The sequence below is a fragment of the Dendropsophus ebraccatus genome, chromosome 8 (assembly GCF_027789765.1).
Source record: "Dendropsophus ebraccatus isolate aDenEbr1 chromosome 8, aDenEbr1.pat, whole genome shotgun sequence".
In the NCBI taxonomy this organism is placed as follows: Eukaryota; Metazoa; Chordata; class Amphibia; order Anura; family Hylidae; genus Dendropsophus; species Dendropsophus ebraccatus.
This window is the reverse complement of record NC_091461.1, coordinates 46759993-46779188: the sequence shown is the minus strand read 5'-3', so window position 1 is coordinate 46779188 and position 19196 is coordinate 46759993. Positions and strand designations below refer to the sequence as shown.

Below are 19196 nucleotides of genomic sequence, written 5' to 3'. Positions count from 1 at the left end.
TTTTTTAATGACTATGAATCAAATGTACAATCGTATAGTTTGGGTTCATTTTCTCTGTGTTGCCCTTATACGGAAAGCGGAAGTGACGTAAACCCCAGAGGCGACCCGGCATGCAGTGCGGCTAAGCGGGACTCCAGGCTCGTGTTTATCCATCAGACATGGTGTCCCTGCTGTCAAGAGGTGTCGGGCTCCTTGCGAAGTCCTTGGCCGGACTCAGCTGCACACAGGCTACAAGGTGTCAGCCATAGGGGTCAGGGGGGTGGGAGCTGGCATAGAGAACCATTGCACATGGCAGCCTGCCTATAACACGTGGAGATATAGATATTATTTACATACATTAACATGCTTAGCGTGGACCAGCAGGCTGTGTCATTGAAAACCATTGCACATGGCTGCCACTATAATATATATATATATATATATATATATATATATATATATATATATATATATGCTTAGTGATATATGTGCCAGGGTCATAAATACTGATAGATGCATGAGAAGCCGTATACAGAGGCCGTCACTGCTTCACATTAAACCTTCCTTGGCTTTTCCATTTGAACTGATAAGAGAATGCATCCAGTTTCACACAGGTGTAATGCAGCCGCATTTTTTGCGGTAATTTGTATTGCCGCAAATCCCAGCCAGACTGTTCCTGGTGTCCTGACTTGTAGGCTGTTCATGTCGGGGCTTGCGGTGATAACGCTGGATTCACATCACGCTGAGGTGTACAGAAGTGTGTGATCCAGTGGACTCATAGGTTTAAGGCTAGGGGATCACAGATTTTATAGGTTTTTGTCCGGTTATAGGTGTACAGTATATGCAGTGGTCCTTTATTTAAGTGGGTGATATGAGGAAGCTAATGCTTTTAATGGTGCGTTTACACGGAACGATTATCTTTCGAAATTTGCTGCATAACGATCGCATTTGAGCGATAATCGGCTAGTGTAAACACAGCGAATGATCAAGCGACGAACGTTCGTCGTTCGTTCATTGTGATTTTTCAACAAGTTCTCAAATCATCGTTGGTCGTTCACTGAAAATTCGCAGATCGCTTCGTGTGAACAGTCTTTCACCGATTATTCATATGTGTCAGGTTTAAAGTGACTGCACCACCAGGCCCAGGCTGAAGCACTGGAGGCGGGCTGACCCACCCATAGTGGGAGAAAACCCCCGCCCCTCTATCATAGGGTTCCATTGATTCTAATGGAGTCACGTCATGGAGGGGCTGGGGTTTCTTCCCACTAAGGGTGGGTCGGCCCGCCTCCAGTGCTTCAGCCTGGGCCTGGTGGGACAGTCACTTTAAGCGATCTTAAAACGATCGCAAGAATAATATTTCCAAACGATATATCGTTCCGTCTAAACGCTGATCGTTATAAAAAACACATCGTTATCTTGAAATTGTTAATCGTTAAATGGGGCGAATTATCGCTCTGTGTAAAAGCAGCATAAATAGGCATATAGTTTTCAGCAGTTTTTGCAGAAAATTAAAAGGGGGGGGGGGGCAACAAGTGTATGGAATAAATGCAATGTAAATCTAGCCTAATACAGATGGAAAAATGTTGCCATATTACACTAATGTGAAATCAGCCAAATGGTGGTGCTGGAATAGAGATGAGCGAACTAGGTTCGGGTTTGAGTCGATCCGAACCCGAACGTTCGGTATTTGATTAGCGGTGGCTGCTGAACTTGGATAAAGCTCTAAGGTTGTCTGGAAAACATGGATACAGCCAATGACTATATCCATGATTTCCACATCGCCTTAGGGCTTTATCCAAGTTCAGCAGCCACCGCTTATCAAATGCCGAAAGTTCGGGTTCGGATTGACTCGAGCATGCTCAAGGTTTGCTCATCTCTATGCTGGAACCATTACATGCTTGACCCATTAAATGGGCTCTCTGGTGAAAAATGTTTTCTTTCAAATTAACTGGTTTCAGAAAGTTATATAGATTTGTAAGTTACTTTTTTCCCCCCCCCCACATTCAAATGCAAATTTTATTTTCACAAAGTGCAAAAAAATAAAGTTGGGAACAGAAAAAAGAAATCAGGGGAGGGGAAACAATGACAGAAACTACCAGTACATTATGAGTCTGGCTTAACAGATGACGCTAAAGTCTGTCTCATGTGGGAGCAGGGTAAGACATCAGGTGTATTTATGTCATCCAACCGGGAACCAGCAAAATAGGAACATTGAAAACAAGAGCTGAACCAGATTGAGAGCATTCAGAGAAGGTTCTCACTCCCAGACATAGGCAGAAGTCTAGGGTGAGGGGGCAAGTGAAAGGGGGGAACATGGTGTTACTCAAGATCCACCCAAAGATGCGGACTGGTATTGAGGGGTCTCAACAAATTCCAGCCACTGTCTCCACACTTTATAGTGTACGTCTACTTTCTCTTTTGTGTCCACCACCAGCTCCTCCTATGGCATAAATAAAGTGTAAATTACTTTTATTTTAAAATCTTGTCTTCCCATATTTATCAGCTGCTGTATGTCATGCAGGAAGTGGCGTGTTCTTTTTAAGTCGGACACTGTGCTCTCTGCTGACATCTGTCTTCTACTCTTCTTGTCTCGCACAGGCACAGGCACCCTGCCACTGGTGTGAACAAAGCCTAAGGGCTTGCTCATACGTCTAAAATTTTGCATTGAAAAAAAGTATTTATTTTTTTGTAAAATGCATCAGAGTTTTGGCATGGAAAAAGAATGCACCAAAAGGGCTGGATTGCTCTTGCATCCCTTTGTTACCATCATTCATCAGGTGCATTGGACATTCTATGAACCCGAACGCTTGACTTTTGGCATTTGGAGAAGTTGGATGCAGCCCTAGGGAGTCCTGGAAAACATTGATACAGCCATAGGCTATGTTCACACAGTATTTTTTAACAGTATTTTGGAACCAAAACCAGGAGTGGATTGGAAACACAGAAAGGCTATGTTAACACACTGTTGAAATTGAGTGGCTGGGCGTCATTTAATAACAAATAATGCTGTTACTTTAAAACAATGGCCAATGTTTTGAAATAATGGCCGTTATTTGCCATCAAATGGCGTCTATCCACTCAATTTCGACAGTGTGTAAAAATAGCCTCTGTGTTTCCAATCCACTCCTGGTTTTGGTTGCAAAAATACTGTGTGGAAACATAGCCATAGGCTGAATTCATGCTTTCCTGGTAGCCCCAGTCAAGATCAACTGACAAACCAGCGTTTGCAGGGTGATATCAGCTTGTTAAAATGACAATCGCTGTGTGTAATAGGACCCTTAGTCTCCTGATGGGTTAAAGGAGAAGTCCCACCATATTTTAAAAAGGGAGGGAGGTAGGGAGGGGTGCAGAAAAATAATGAAAAACCTAAACTCACCCATCTTTGTGCCTCTGTTGTGCCACTTCCTGGTTCTGCTGACAGCCCCAGAAAGCGACACCTGATTGTCTAAGCAGGTAATTATACAGCGGATAACATGACATTGCAGCTAGAAGAGCTGACGGTCATTGGCGGCTGTTAGTAGGACCCAGGAGTGGTGCTATGGGGCACAAGGATAGGTAAGTTTACTTTATTATTTTCTCGCACCCTCCTGGCTTCCTGACTTTTTTTTACTTCGGTGGGACTTCTTTAACTATGCCCAGTTTTATGATATTTCACAATATTTCAACAGATCTGTTACCAGTAACAAGTGCCAGATTATACAGTCTTCTAGATTATGCAAAAATCAAATAGCAGCTGTAGCCATCTTTACACATGTGCAGCCATTGTTTAATCCCTCAGTTATGGTGTTCCCTCAGTTATGGTTTGTCAATTACTTGTTTGGCTGACAGCTATCCCTCCTACCTCATACACAGGCATGCCAGGACTATAGTAACACCAGTATTTGCCCCATGATTACTACTGCAGTCCAGCAATATATGATTACCTAGCTTCTCAGTATTAATAAGGATAGCAGGTTATAGCAGGAATGTTGCAGTATATTTTCACCAAGGAACATCAAGTTAAAGTTGTTAAAGCCTGGTAACCAAACACTTGTTTGTAGTTTGGCTAACAATATGGCTACTAATTTTTTTATGGACAGTTTCTGCACTGACTTTACAGAAGCACGTGTTAATTTACTGTGATCCCCAAATCCACCAGGCCTGTTATTTCACTGTTCTATGGAGCTGTTAGTTTCTTATATTTCAGTTAATTGTATAGCCAAATGGTAAAAAGATCCTCCATGTCTCTATGTGTCTTGGTGCAGTAAGTGATCTGAAGTGACATACAGGCATTCTCTCACTCACAGATGCAGCAGCCTCCCCGGTGCACTGGCAACCCTACAGTGCTCCACAACAAGATGGTTTTCAAAGGAATCGTCTCTAGAAGACCTTCCAAAACGTCCTCTGACATCCTATCTCCGTTTTGTGGTTCAGCAGCGGCCATCGCTTGTAAAACAGTATCCAGGTAAGTGCAATCCAATGACTGGAGAGGTAACCATGAGTGCCCCCTTCCCATGGGTGTCAAACTCAGGCTCTCCAGCTGTAACAAAACTACAATCCCCATCATGCCAGGACAGCCAAAGCTTTAGCTGTGGCTGTCCAGGCATGATGAGGATTGTAGTTTTGTAACAGCTAGAGGGCCTGAGTTTGACACCTATGCACTAGACATTTATAGTGTTGTCTGTTCATTTGGTTTTTTTTTGTGTTGTTTTTTTTTTTGTCAGAAAATAAAGAGGTTGTTTAACTTAGATAACCTCTTCTGGTGTGCCAGGTTCTCCAATGTTCAGCTGATTGAATATCATATCTCTGCTGGCATCCCCATAATCTGCTGATATTGGCAGGGGAAGCTGCTGGCAGATATTTATGAATCGGCTCATAACTTCATGTTTCTCTATAATAAAATAGGTTTGTGTTTTTGTTTTTTTTAAATCAAAGGAAAATTTATTGTAGCTGTATTTAAGGGGTGACAAATTCATGTATATTGCACTATGCATTGAGAGCAGCGTCTGAGCGTAGCTCTAGCATTAGTATATTGCTCCCAATGTATTATACGAGTTTATGTTTGGAATATTTTTATTAACATTTGTTTGTTTTATCTGCAGAGGCAAAGCTGCCAGAAATTTCTAAACTGCTTGCCCTGGAATGGAGAGGACTTTCAGAAGCTGCACGAAAAGTAATATAGATATGACACACTTATGTAACAATACAGCAGTAGGGCTGACAGTATGTGGACTTGTATTCTAGTGACAACATTAGTGACCACCAGCATAGAGCAGTTTTATTATATAAAAGGAGAGTGAAGTAGACTGAACTCCAGCCATCTCATCAGAAGCTATTTAGGCCTGCTTTGGCTATGTACACACACTGTGCAAACAGCGGCCGTCGTTTAACGCTACCTATGGCCAGAATGAATCATGATCATTTATTCTGACTATAGGTACTGTTCACCGATGGCTGTTCACGGCCAAACAGCCATTGTTTGTACAGCGTGTGAACATAGCCTCATACTGCAGCATTTCTTGTTCATAAAGCACATGTTTATGTAGAGGTGACGATGTGAAAGCTAAGCGGACACAGCACTTAAGTAAGTGTTTTAGTCACTTTTTTTTGCCTTGTTCAATAGTTTTAAAAACTGATTAAAACAAAGGAAATGCATAAAAGGCATTAAATTTAATGAAAGTAACAATTCTAAAAAGGCATAAGAAAAAAAAAACCCTCTTAAGATACCCACTGATTTGCTTCATTTGTAGGACTGTTCTGGTGGCAGCCTATCTTTCCAAGAACAAAGAGGTTGTGCAGTGATTTGACCCCTATCTCTACCAACATCATCTTTTGTTGGAGTCTTGAGAAACCCCCATATACTTTTATACTGACAACCAAACCCGCTTTGAGGGGATTCGACCAACATAAGTATAAAATGTATGAGAACCTTTAGGCATAACCAGACCATGTACCGTTTTCTTGAGCAGTTTCTGTCTGTCTATGCTGTGAGTCAATTTTCACAGCTAGGCAAAGGGAACAGGGTTAAAGACTACGGATCCAATTGATATTTTGATGAATTTGCCCAGTTATTCCTCTTCTTTTTTTTTTTTAAGCCTTTTATAGAGGCTGCTATTGAAGATCGATTAAAATACAAAGATGAAGTACGGAGATTCAAAGAGAAGTTGACACCCCTTGAACTGGAACTGTTAAAAGATAAAAGGAAACAAAAGCTGGTGAAGAGAAAGCACATAAGACAGAGAAGGGTAAGAGAAGGTGATATGGATTGTAAGGCTTTTGGCACACCCCGGGTAGACCACCTGGGCAGTGACCAAAATTGCACTTTTTAGGCCTCTTTTAGGTGATTGAGGTCTAAAAATATGTTGTATATGCTGGGAGATTTACCCATACAGCAAACAGACACCTAAAAGAGTCTCTAAACACAGTCTGATATGATAAATGCCATGTCTATTATCTACACTGTGTACTCTTGTAATCTTTTTATATGAGATTGTTAGGCCGCTCTGGATAGGTCCTCATTGTATTAGCATCTATAGTGACATCACCAGGCATCTTTATATAGTCACCGGGAGGCCACAGGGATTTTTCCTTTATATACCTTGTATACTGAATGTACAGCACTGCCTCAGTTTGAATTGATTTTTCAGCACCCAAAGGCATACCTAGGGATGCTGGGTAGACTCTTTTGGCCTCAGTATTAGGGCTGGGCGATAATGGCCTAAATCAATATCGCGGTTTATCGTACATGTCGTCGCGGTAACAATAAATTGACCGATAATTATGACACGCCCCTTTTTAAAGCTACACCCCTTTTGAAAACAATATTTTCCGATGGTAATACAAACATGAATTTATTCCATATAACGATGTGCAGCAAACTTCACACGTAATATACAACGTTTTGGCGTCTCCTGCGCCATTTTCAAGTGGCACTTGAAAATGGCATAGGAGATGCCGAAACGTCATATATTACTTGTGAAGTTTGCTGCACATTGTTATATGGAATAAATTCACGTTTTCACGTTTGTATTACCATAAGAGTGCTGCAGAGTATTTTTTTACTAGCTGACTTGGTCCAAGGTCTGGGATTCATCTGCTGGCAGCCACAGTTAGTTTAGTGTGCTGCCTATATTGTTTGCTCTATCTATCTATCTATCTATCTATCTATCTATCTATCTATCTATCTATACAAAAAGGATCGCCCACAGCACTCCAGATAAGTTGAAAATTCAAAAAAAGTGTTTTATTCCATGATGGTGCAGCACAGCTGTGCTGCACCATCATGGAATAAAACACTTTTTTTGAATTTTCAACTTATCTGGAGTGCTGTGGGCGATCCTTTTTGTATATATTTTGGAAGTCTTGGTCAAGACCACCTGCTGGCACCCTCCTGCAACAAGTTGTGCTGCTCTAGCTATACCTATACTATATCTATCTATCTATCTAACATAGATAGACAGACAGGAAATAGAGATAGATAGATAGATAGTATATAGGAGACAGGTAGATATATAATAGAGAATCCACAGCACTCTTGAGTAAACGTAGAAAAAAAATCTGTGTTTTTTTTTTTTCTTTTAAAGCCTAGTGCAAAACACAAGCGGTTGAAAATGGTGGTGAGATGCCACTGAAACCTTGAGCCCTGATGTTTTGCACTAGGCTTTAAAGAAATAAATCACTGATTTTTTTTCTCCGTTTACTCAGGAGTGCTGTGGATTCTCTATTATATATCAAGCATCGGTGTGTGGTCAAGACCAAGATCTGCTGGCACCTGCAACACAGCATTGCTGTGCTGCTTCCTTCTTTGTGTTTAGATAGATAGATCGATAGATAGATACATAGATAGATAGGACATCCTTGCTCCTCCGGGCACCGCTCTCTCTCTCCCGCACAGGAATCCTCTGCCCCTGTCACTCAGTGTTAGTGTTGCACATATATCTGTGTCCCGGGCTGAGCGTCACACATGGCTACTTCAAACACTATCAAAAGATAACGGGGCAGGGCGCTGAGGATTCCTGTCTGGGAGAGAGCGGTGCCCAGTGAAGCGAGGATGTGCCAACCTATACCAGACCCCCTGCAGCCACTGTATGTGCGGGAGAGGGGGGGCAGGGAACACCATGCAGCTTCCAGAGAAGCTAGGAGTGAGTGAGCCGCCCAGCAGCAGCAGCAGTGCCGAGCACGCAGCACACCTGTGCGCAGCCTGTCAGATCTCCAGTCTTCCTCTTCGGGGGGGGGGGGATACCGCAAATACCGTCCTGGCATTGTTGAGGTCGGTTAACCGACGCCAGTGACGGTATCGGTATTTTTACGGTATACTGCCCAGCCCTACTCAGTATGTAGAGTGATATTTCATATATACAGTTCATTTACTTTGAAGTGTCTTGTTACCTATTCCTTAATATATATTCGAATTACATTGTGGATTTGTTTTTTCTCTGCCCTAGGAGTTGACATTACTTGGAAAACCCAAAGGAGCCCGGAATGCTTACAACATTTTTATGTCTGAACATTTTCATGAAGCTCGAACCACTTCCTTAGCGGTATGTACACGCTTTATGTACTGTGGCTGATGTGTCTATTGTTTAAAAGAGAAGTCCGGAGATTTTTTTTTTTTTTTTTTTTGTGGGGGTGGGGGGAGGAGGAATCATAAGGTACAACAACCTACCCCTCCCCATGCCTGGAAAGAGCTATGCCAAAAGGTCTGGGACTCCAGCCAGAGGGCATTTTCTCTCCAAGTTGTGATGACATCATGACTCAGGGAGAAATGCTCGATCCAGCTAAGAAGAGCCCACTCAGCCAATTAGTGGATGAAGTGAGGTTGCGCCCCAGTCACTGACTGTCTGAGCAATCAGCCGAGTTATGGTCTCTTCTGAGAAGAAGATCCCAGAGGCTGGTGGGGTCCCAGAGCCATGATCCGGACCTGGACAGGCATGGCGAAGGGTAAGTAGTAATGGTTATGTTTCCTCCCCTGCCTCTTCCAAAACTAGTTGCAGCCCCAGACTTCTCCTTTAAGCTGTAGTACCAGTATGTATTGCATTATACTCATACATTGATGATTCTCTTTCTCAGGATCAGATTGGCACCCTTGTTGTTTTAGAATAAGGAGTTCCGCTAGATTTGTTGTCCCCCTACTTGTCAGTATGCTCAATTGCCAAGCTTTTCTCAGTTGGTGCTGAAGAGCCGGTTTAGCTGCACTTTTTGCAACATGGTTAGGATCAGATTTCAACTTCTGACTGTAACCAAAATCCACTGACTAATGTCAATGCCGGATCAGGGCAATATATCATCTTGCTATAACATTATAGAGTGTTATGAAGCTAACACGAGGTTAGGTATTATTTTTGTAGTGGAGTTAAACTCTTATTTATTTATTGTACTTTTATACAGGGAAAAATGAAGAGTCTCCATGAAGACTGGAAAAGACTGACTTACTCACAGAAGCAGGTAAAGATGCTTTTATAACATACTTCTTAAATGGTTAAAGGGGTTTTCCGGTATTTTTGAAGATAGGGCCCCACCTTCTCCAGTCTCTTGCCACTGCCACCTGATGGTGTCTTGCCCCTGCTTCATATGACATATATTTTGTGAAGGAAATGTCTGCTTGGTCAGTGAATGGCTGAGGAGGGTCATTGCTGTGGACACTTAGTGAGCAATTCCTGTACAATGTCATCGGAAGCAAGCAGAAGTGTACGGTGGTGGGGTATCGGAACAGATGAGTATGGTGTATTTTTGGGGTTTGCTTCACACAACCTAATTTGCAAGCACTGAGCTGTATGCCAGGACCATAGTCAATTCTCAACATGGGCTTCACAGTCATGCAATAGACGTTTTTTACTACATTGGTGTTTACTACTTTGATATACACTTTTCTCAATGAGATTATTCTTAAACAGATGTATATACACTTGGCTCAAGATGACAAGATCAGGTATGAAAACGAAATGAAGCTTTGGGAGGAGCAGATGCTTGAAATTGGCAGAGAAGATCTTATACGACTTAAAGTAAAAAAGCGACTTATTAAAGATGCTGCAGTGATGCGCAAAGCAAAATCTAAAAGGGAACTGCCTAAGAAGACTGTCAAGAAGTTAACTAAACCTGAAAAAGGAAGTGCAAAAGCTGACAAACTAAAGAGTGAAGAGTAGAACCTGGGTAGGGTTCAACTGCGTATTTATGACATGCAGGCAGCCTTATGCCCTCTAATCGAAAATTGTAGTCCCATGCCCTGGTGTTGCCTTATCAGGACAGCAATAACATGACATCTCTTATCAACCAAGGCAGTGGCAAGTGATTGTATGGACGTTCCTGCCATGTATAATGTTTAAGGATTTTTCTGGATTCAGCCCAGGAAGGACTGTCCTTTTGTCCATAAGTTAATGACTCCATCCATTTCAACAACTTTGTTGGTCAGTTTAAATAATGTTAAATCTTTGCTTCTGCTGTTATTAATCTGGCACTTATCGGTGGTTGAAATTTCATTTTTTTTATATTCAGAGAAAAATAAATGTATTCTAAATCTTTGAATAGTCCACAGATTATGGCAAGTGCTTTCCCTCAATACATTGATTACATGTCAGTCATTCTATAAAAGTGTGTCTGTCTGAAGTTAAATCCCCATTGATCATGAGAATGAGAGGATCTTAATCCATGTACTCTTAGACAGATTTTTTGAATCATTCATTCAGTTGAATTGAGTAGATTGTACATGTATAGCTACCAGTCTACCATGAGTAAGGACCAGAACCTGATCATGCTGCCACATTGACTTGCCACAAAAGTCTTACATCAACAAGGATTTCACCAATGTGAACTTTACACAATGCTTGTCTGGGAGGAAGAAGGCACCTGGCACTAGATAGGTATATCGTGGCACCAATAGTGTTTAGCAAACTTGCTGAATCATTTAGGTTCGGCAACATTCTCCAAACACTCAAAATTTGACTCACGATGACTGAAGAAGGTTGATGCCTCCCTAGTGAGTCCTTGAAAACATGGATACAGCCATAGGCTGTATCCATGTTTTCCCAGCAGCCCTAGGGCAGCATCCAACTTCTCCTGCCATCAGGAGCCATATGTGGAATGTTTGGGTTCCAGCTGCAAAAGGTAATTTTGTACCATCACACATTTAGGAACCACAGCATTAAAGTCTGAGACCCCATAACTGAGAGATTGCCGAGTTCTGAGGCACAAATTGCATAAAAGTAGGCAACAAAAATAATTAAAATCAGCACAAAGACAGTGCCTCCTGGGGAGCTTCATGGCATGGGTTTCCATGGGCGAGCCGCTGCACGCAAAACCTTACGTCATCAAGCACAATGCCAAGCGTCAGATGCAGTAGTGTAAAGCACGCCATCACTTGACTTTACACTTCTCTGTCTGGCACTCTGCTGGATAAGTCTGGGCTTGGTGAATGCCAGGAGGACATTACCTCTCTGACTGCATTGTGCAGCTGTACAGTATGGTGGAGGAGGGATAAGGCTATGTTTTTTTTTTTTCAGGGGCTGTTTACTTGTGCCATTTAGTACCATTGAGTGGAAGTCTTAATGTTTCAGCAGATCAATACATGTTGATATGTATACATGTTGTATTTTCCTCTCTTTGTGTAAAGAGTTTGCGTTCTTTTCTGTTCCAGTATGACTGATCCCCAGTGCCCAGTAAGCTCCATAGTGGGGAATTTGGTGTGGAGGACTGGAACAGAAAGTTTGCACCAGGGCCTCTCATCCAATATCACTGTCTGACTTCACAAATGCTCTTCTACATGAATGGGAACAACTTCTTACAGGCACCTCCAAAATCTTATACAAGGTCTTTACAGAGGAAAGAAAACTGCATAGGGGACCATTTCCTTATTAATGCCTATGGATTTATAATCAGATGTCTTTTGTCCATATAGTGCACATTATAGCTGGTCATACACATTAGATACAACAATCATGTAATCAGTATCTTGATTCTCCCCCAATGGCAAATATCAGGTGCCCCTTTGTTCTTGGTAGGTAGGAGTTGTCTGAAAGCTGTTTTTCTACCTTCTCTCTATTGAAACCACATGCACACCCTTTCCAAGACAAATTTTCACGTGGGAATCGGGAGAGAAAGCTGTCAGACAAGCAAGCGTTCCACTGACAGCCATCTTATGTGTATTGCTAACTGTGGAATCTCTGGATTTTACAGGCATTTAATTGGTTGTTGATGTAAAAAATTGGATAAGATATGGGAAATCATGTCATTTTACTGGATTTACATATTAAATGCTTTAATAAAATCAAAATAATGAGGACGATTACCGTTCTTTCATAAACTTTACTTCCAGTAAATGTAAGAAGTTGCTCCAGCACTATGAGAGGCTTAAAATGTCTTTTATCCTAAATCTTTAAAAAAAACACCTCTCCACGCTTACATGTCATGTACAAAGGCACGGCGTTTAAGCTTCAAGCTTAATCTGATTTTGCTTTACATATAGCTTCCTATTCTTTAAGATATTTTAGGGGATTGTTTTACTATACAAGTTCTTTGGATCCATAGTTGTCCTTATGTTTATTCTATGGGCTACTCCAGAGACTTCAAAATAAATCCAATGATACATTGCTTTAATAAAGTTATATAAGTTTGTACTATAACTTAATAAAAATAAATGTGTACAGTAGTTTTTTAAAAACTTCCATTCAACTTCCATGGACTTGTAGCAGTAAACTGACGCACAGGCCCTCCTGCTGCCACCAACTTTTGTTTTGGGAACTGCAGGCCTGCAGTTCTCGATGCCCTGCCGCACAGCGCTGTACAGAGCAGTGTCCTGTTTGTTGCCTCCAGCAGCATCTGCACAGCAGCTGGGATTGTAATCCAAATGTTGTGCCTTGCTGCTTGAAATTCGTGGGAATAGTTTATAGGGCTTAGGGGACCTGATTGTTTCCCTTCAAAGACAGTCAGTTCCCTCCTCCACTCCAATACAGGTAAAACAGGCGCAGGTCCAAGGGATAATAGTGATATAAAATATCATAAAATGTATTAAAAGAATTAGGCCGTTTCGAGACTGGTCCGGTCTCTTTATCAAGTGTCAGACACAGAAAGGTGGAGCAGGGACAGGTATGTATGAACTTTATTATTTTACACTAAAGCCATAAACATTGCTAACTATATAGATACAGCCCTTGCTACCCGATAGTCGTGTAATAGGCTAGTAAACGAGTGCTGACGTAACAGATTGGCGCAAGTTTACATAATTCATCGGCCCGTGTAATACAGCCCTTACCCTATCAGAGATAATAAAAGTTTATTATCCAAATAACACAAACCTAGTAGACATGAAAATTCAAAACATTTAAAGGGAATGTGTCATGAGAAAAATGACTTATTGTCTGAATAATAATTTTATGTTTTAAATAAATTTCAGTGACATTTTAGTTTTTCGATCTATATTATAAAATCTTGCCATTTTTGTTCTCATCACTGGGACTAAAACTAAGCTGAGACTTCCTGTTCTGTTTGTGGTGATAAGAGGAGGCTGCTGTAAAGTGATCTGTACAGCATTGCAGCGAGATGTGACACTAGTAGATAGAGGAGTCAAAAGCAGCTCCCTGTAAAATGACCTCTTCACAGGTCACAGACCATGTTCAGTAATGTTTCACATTATTCTTAAGGGGACAGACTTCTATTGTCTATTGTTGTCCATTATGTCCATGAGTCTTGCTGTAAAACATTTCCCTAAATGCTTTTAAAAATAGCCCAGGCAAGATTGCAGCCCCCATAACAATGTACAAAAAATACAGTCAGAAAAATTACGCAAATTTGAATACAAGAACATGTTTTAGTATCTGACTAATCAGTAAAAGAGGCACGTCAGAAGTTGTGATCAGTAGGGGTCCGAAGGGTGACACCCCACCAATTGCTAGGACAAAGGGACAGCATTTCTTCTCTAAGCACTGTGATCCTTTATTTCTTCTCATCTGAGAACACAGTATGGAGTGAGTGAAAGTCTCATAGTCTTTTACTGTATCACTACACAATGCATTGAGTGGAGGTCTCAGCTTCTGTAGCGTGTCTGTGACATGCCAGATTTCTGCAAGTTTGAGGTCAACTGTTACAAGCTACAGACCATTCATAAGAAGACCTGGAGGTGGTGCCATTGATACATACAATGCCTGGGCTGTAATTGTGATGGACAGTAATTCGGATAAAATCTTGCTTGATATTCCTACATCATGATACAATATGCCTTGAGGTGAAGACAACCCTTATGCTGTACACTTGCAGGGTGTTTGTACCATAGTAACTTCCTTTGTTCACAAGAAGTGTATCCACAGAAAAGTCTCTGGAAGAATTTCTATCAATTCCCTGTCCAAACTCTTCCCGAGATCTTAAAGGGGTGATATGATGGCCTTTATCCAAGAAGACTGGCCATCAGTATTAGATCAATGAGGGTCCATCGGATCAGCCGTTTGAAGTGGCTCTATCTTGTTTATCAGGCTTAGTTTTAGTATATACAGCTGTCCACGGTCCCCTATTGGGACTGAGCTGTAACACCAAGCACAGCTGCTATGAAAAGTATAAAGCTGGGCCTGGTAAACAGTCAGGGCGATGCAGTGCTTATTCCTTCAGATAACAGATTGGTAAGGATGATGGGAGTTGGACCTCCCCACTCTAGTATTGGAACAAAATACAATAACAACCTTGTATAAGTTTAGTAAACTTTGCAATTTTGCCGACAAGTGTAAGACATACCGACTTGCGTCTGTGTCAATTTATAGCACATATTATTGACTAAGAGCCCCATGTCTCTGGCTCATAGCTGCATGCCAGAGATGACTAGTAACATATCTGAGAAAGGCCAACATCTTCATGCACAAGGGAATTGTGCTTGAACACAATGCTCTTTTGTCTGACCTATCACATCATGTGAATTGGCTTAGATGATCAGGCACTTTAAACAATCAGTTTATCAAACAGTATACAGAAGCCAAATGCAACGTACTTTTATTTAAATCTGATTATAAAAATGAATATTGGAATCTATTTCTATGAATTTCACATTTGACCTTGCTTTGCATCCTACTCTCAGTAGCAAATTACCCTACAGTCCCTGCAGATCTGCTTTGTGTGTCACCTCTAACAGCCGTATTAGACATCCCGAGCCACTCTATGAAGAAGAGTTTTTATAAATTATACCACACTGATCACAGGTCAGATGTCCCATGTGTAACTGCAGCTCAGCTCCCATTCAAGTAAACAGCAGCTGAACTGCAGAAACCAAGTCTGGACACTACACAGTGAACAGAGGCAAACTGCTTACAGCCCTGTTCCCTGTGTAGTGCGGGCACCGAAAAGCTGAGCAGCAGGGTTGATCAGTGACTGATCCACCTTAATTAACTGTATGCGACACCTCTAAAGAGATATGGGGGGTAAAAATGATGGCCCTCTGGAGGATCAGTTATAGGTGAGTGCATAAAATACTTTTCCCCATATAGCTTGCTATGTAGGCATATATGTGTACAGTGTCGGACTGGGGTACCTTGGGCCCACCAGGGAATTTAATTCTAGGGGCCCATCCTACATATACCAGATAGAACCAAACCTTTGCACCTTTGCATTACTTACCTATCTATTCCATTTTTGAAACTACCAAAAATCCATTTGTTTTGGGAGGTTTTGTTCTGTTTTGTGTAACACTACAAAGCACTGTATTCTCTACCTGTAACACCACACAGCACGCTGTATTCTCTACCTGTAACACCACACAGCACTCTGTATTCTCTACCTGTAACACCACACAGCACGCTGTATTCTCTACCTGTAACACCACACAGCACGCTGTATTCTCTACCTGTAACACCACACAGCACGCTGTATTCTCTACCTGTAACACCACACAGCACGCTGTATTCTCTAACTGTAATGCTGAAATTGGAATAAAGTAAAGAACTTTTAGAATTTTTTTTTCTTTTCACTTTCGCGCACATATTATGATCAAGCATCTCTTATCTTTGAAGTTGAGCCCCACAATAAGGCTCTGATCCTCTATGCCGATTAGCATCATTTACTTGTGTTACTGTATCATTTTTGTGAATACGCTGCAGTACTGCAATGATACTCCAACATGTGTCAACACAGCCCTAATTTCACTGCACACTTCTGCATAATTAGAGAAATCAGTGCAACACCTGCTTCTGGCCGGTCAGAGATTGGGGGATCCAGCCAAGCCTCCTGGGACATCACGCCCTGCCCCCTGTCTGCATCATCAGCCTGATCTTAGCAAACACACACAATGTGAGACAGGGACATGGAAGATTTGTCTTCTAAGGGTACAAACACACACAGCAGATACGCAGCAGATACGCAGCAGATTTGATGCTGTGTTCAGTTATTTAGATCTAATCTGCGTATCGCAGCAGTAAATACGCAGCGTATATGCCGTGTGTGTTTGTACCCTGAGGGAGGATAGCAGAAGGAGCAGGAGACAATGTGGATTTGCACAGGGGCCATTTTTTTTTTCACTTCCTGGATTATTATCAGCTACCAGTGTGGCAGAACCGTACAGATATGGTAATACATTGTATAGACACATATATTTAACTTTTAATGTATTTTTAATAGAAAACAAGTTTTTCTTATCAGGAGTCCCCCTTTAAACTGACAAATCTCAGGCAGGCAAGAACATAATAACCCGTACCTGTACCCGTGCCCTTGTTTAATAGTTCGGGAGATTATGCAAATCTGTTTATTTATTTATTTGTATTTATATGGGAATGGGAGGTATTTCAGTATGAATTTTGGGAGTCTATGTAGAACAGATGGTATAAAGTGGCCTCCATCGTAATTATATGGGAAGGTATGGAGGTCATGGGGCAAAAAGAATAAAAATGTGGTGTGAACAAGACCTTAATATGGTGCATTTTTACACCGTCTAGTTTAAGTTTCCACTGTTAAGCTAATTGACCCATTTATTTAATTTAAAGAGGTACTCTGGCAAAAACTTTTATCTTCTCAAACCAACTGGTGTCTGAATGTTATATAGATTTGTAAATTACTTCTATTTAAAAGTCTTCCAGTACTTATCAGCTGCTGTATGTCCTGCAGGAAGTGCTGTGTTCTTTCCAGGCTGACACAGTGCACAGTCTCTGCTGCCACCTCTGTCCACGACAGGAACTCTCCAGAGCAGTAGCAAATCCCCATAGAAAACCTCTTCTACTCTGGACAGTTTGTGTCATGAACAGAGGTGGCAGCAGAGAACACTGAGTCAGACTGGAGAGAATACACCACTTCCTGCAAGACATACAGCAGCTGATAAGTACTGTGTTTTTTTTAAATAAAAGTTAAATACAAATCTTTTTAAACCAGTTGATTTGAAAGAAAAAAAGTACCAATTTAATTCTACTGAATTCACTACAAATGTGAACCAAGATTAAGACTGTTGCACATCTTCCTGCTTTTTGGTGTTTTTTTCTGGCACTTTTTCTGCCATGTTCTCATTTTAGTGTAAAGTTTAGTTCTAATTTTATCCCCTGTGGGGCTTTTTCGGTAAATATCATGTGATTCTTTTTCATGTGATTCCAGGTTTTATGTTGAAGAACTGGGGAAAAACACTTAATTTCCATATAGACATGACAATATTCCCCCCTATAGAAGCTTGGGGCAAAACACAAAAAAACCACCATAGCAGAAAAATGCCCTATGGGTGTTGTGTTTCGATTTCCCCACTGACTAACATCTGGTCTCTGCGTTTTTAAACCCCAAAAATGCCATATGACATATTTCTGAAAAACGCCTAGTCTGAGTCCAGCCATATAGTACATGAGAACATACCCCTCTCCTAGTTATTCACAGGATAAGGGATAACAAGACCTATAGAGAATTAATGGAGCTTTGTAGTACAGTACAGTCTATGGAGGATGTGCAGATATTACAGGATGACTTAGACACACTGAGTGTTTGGGCGTCCACTTGGCAAATGAGGTTCAATGTGGGTAAATGTAAAGTTATGCACCTGGGTACTAATAACCCACATGCATCATATGTCCTGGGGGGAGTTACTCTGGGAGAGTCACTGATGGAGAAGGATCTGGGTATACTTGTAGATAATAGACTACAGCACACAATGTCAGTCAGCTGCTTCTAAGGCCAGTAGGATATTGTCATGCATTAAAACAGGCATGGACTCTCGGGACAGGGATATAATATTACCGCTTTATAAAGCTTTGGTGCGGCCCCATCTGGAGTATGCCGTCCAGTTTTGGAACCCGATTCATAAAAAGGATGTTCTAGAGCTGGAGAGGGTACAAAGACGGGCAACTAAACTAATAAGGGGAATGGAGCATCTTAGTTATGAGGAGAGATTAAAAGAATTACATTTGTTTAGTCTGGAGAAGAGACGTTTAAGGGGAGATATGATTAACTTATTTAAATATATAAATGGCCCCTACAAGAGATATGGGGAAAAGATGTTCCAGGTAAAACCCCCTCAAAGGACAAGGGGGCACTGCCTCCGCCTGGAGAAAAAAAGGTTCAATCTCCGGAGGCGACAAGCCTTCTTTACCATGAGAACTGTGAATCTGTGGAACAGTCTACCACAGGATCTGGTTACAGCAAAAACAGTAGAGGGCTTCAAAATAGGGCTAGACAAGTTCTTAGAGCAAAATAATATAAATGCATATGTATAGAACATATCACCCCTCCCCCTTCCCTGTATCCATCCCCTCCTTGGTTGAACTTGATGGACATGTGTCTTTTTTCAACCGTATTAACTATGTAACTATGTAACCGTCCCCACTGTTTATTTGAGGGGGATATGTTTCCCACATTCTCATAACCACTGGGACCCCCACCAAACAGCTTGATATCCCCTATCCTGGGGATTTTGCAGGGGGGGGGGCAGCTACCGAGCCCACACCTGCATGTATGGGTGTGGGGGCACAATACTCTGCCTTGCCCCTGATCCTGCCCACACACACAAGAGCCACTGGGTTATGTATATATGATGTATATTTATGGTGGTGTCCATGTTGCTATAATTGGTGTGACCCTGTCACTTGATAAAACCTTTTGCCAAGCCTTGTAGATGTAGGTATAAGCCTTGTGATACATGTTTTTGAGTGTTCCTTTAATCCAGGGATATGCACATACATGCAGGAGTTCCTCCAGCCACCGCTCTATACTACTTTTGCGCATTGTGCAGGTGATCGATCTGTGTAACAGGCAGATGTCCAGCTTTACGACTGCAATATGTGATGGACTCCCAACCAGGCCCGGACTGA

The 19196-nt window shown here is 41.6% G+C and overlaps 1 protein-coding gene across 1 annotated transcript; it reads left to right on the top strand.

Annotated features, from left to right (window-relative positions):
- The first annotated feature begins 110 nt into the window (after nucleotides 1–110).
- TFAM (transcription factor A, mitochondrial) lies at nucleotides 111–10560 on the top strand. Its single transcript, XM_069979077.1, has 7 exons — nucleotides 111–235; nucleotides 4266–4423; nucleotides 5061–5131; nucleotides 6054–6203; nucleotides 8403–8498; nucleotides 9346–9402; nucleotides 9852–10560. Exons 1-7 carry the CDS (start codon nucleotides 159–161, stop codon nucleotides 10098–10100), a joined length of 858 nt encoding a protein of 285 aa, XP_069835178.1. The 5' UTR covers nucleotides 111–158; the 3' UTR covers nucleotides 10101–10560.
- Nucleotides 10561–19196: the final 8636 nt, after the last annotated feature.

Bases quoted from the DNA above. Each gene is read 5' to 3' on its own strand.
- TFAM (XM_069979077.1), top strand. From the start codon at position 159: ATGGTGTCCCTGCTGTCAAGAGGTGTCGGGCTCCTTGCGAAGTCCTTG. The intron at 236-4,265 runs GTGTCAGCCATA...TCTCACTCACAG, and splicing joins AGCTGCACACAGGCTACAAG to ATGCAGCAGCCTCCCCGGTG. The intron at 9,403-9,851 runs GTAAAGATGCTT...ATTCTTAAACAG, and splicing joins TGACTTACTCACAGAAGCAG to ATGTATATACACTTGGCTCA.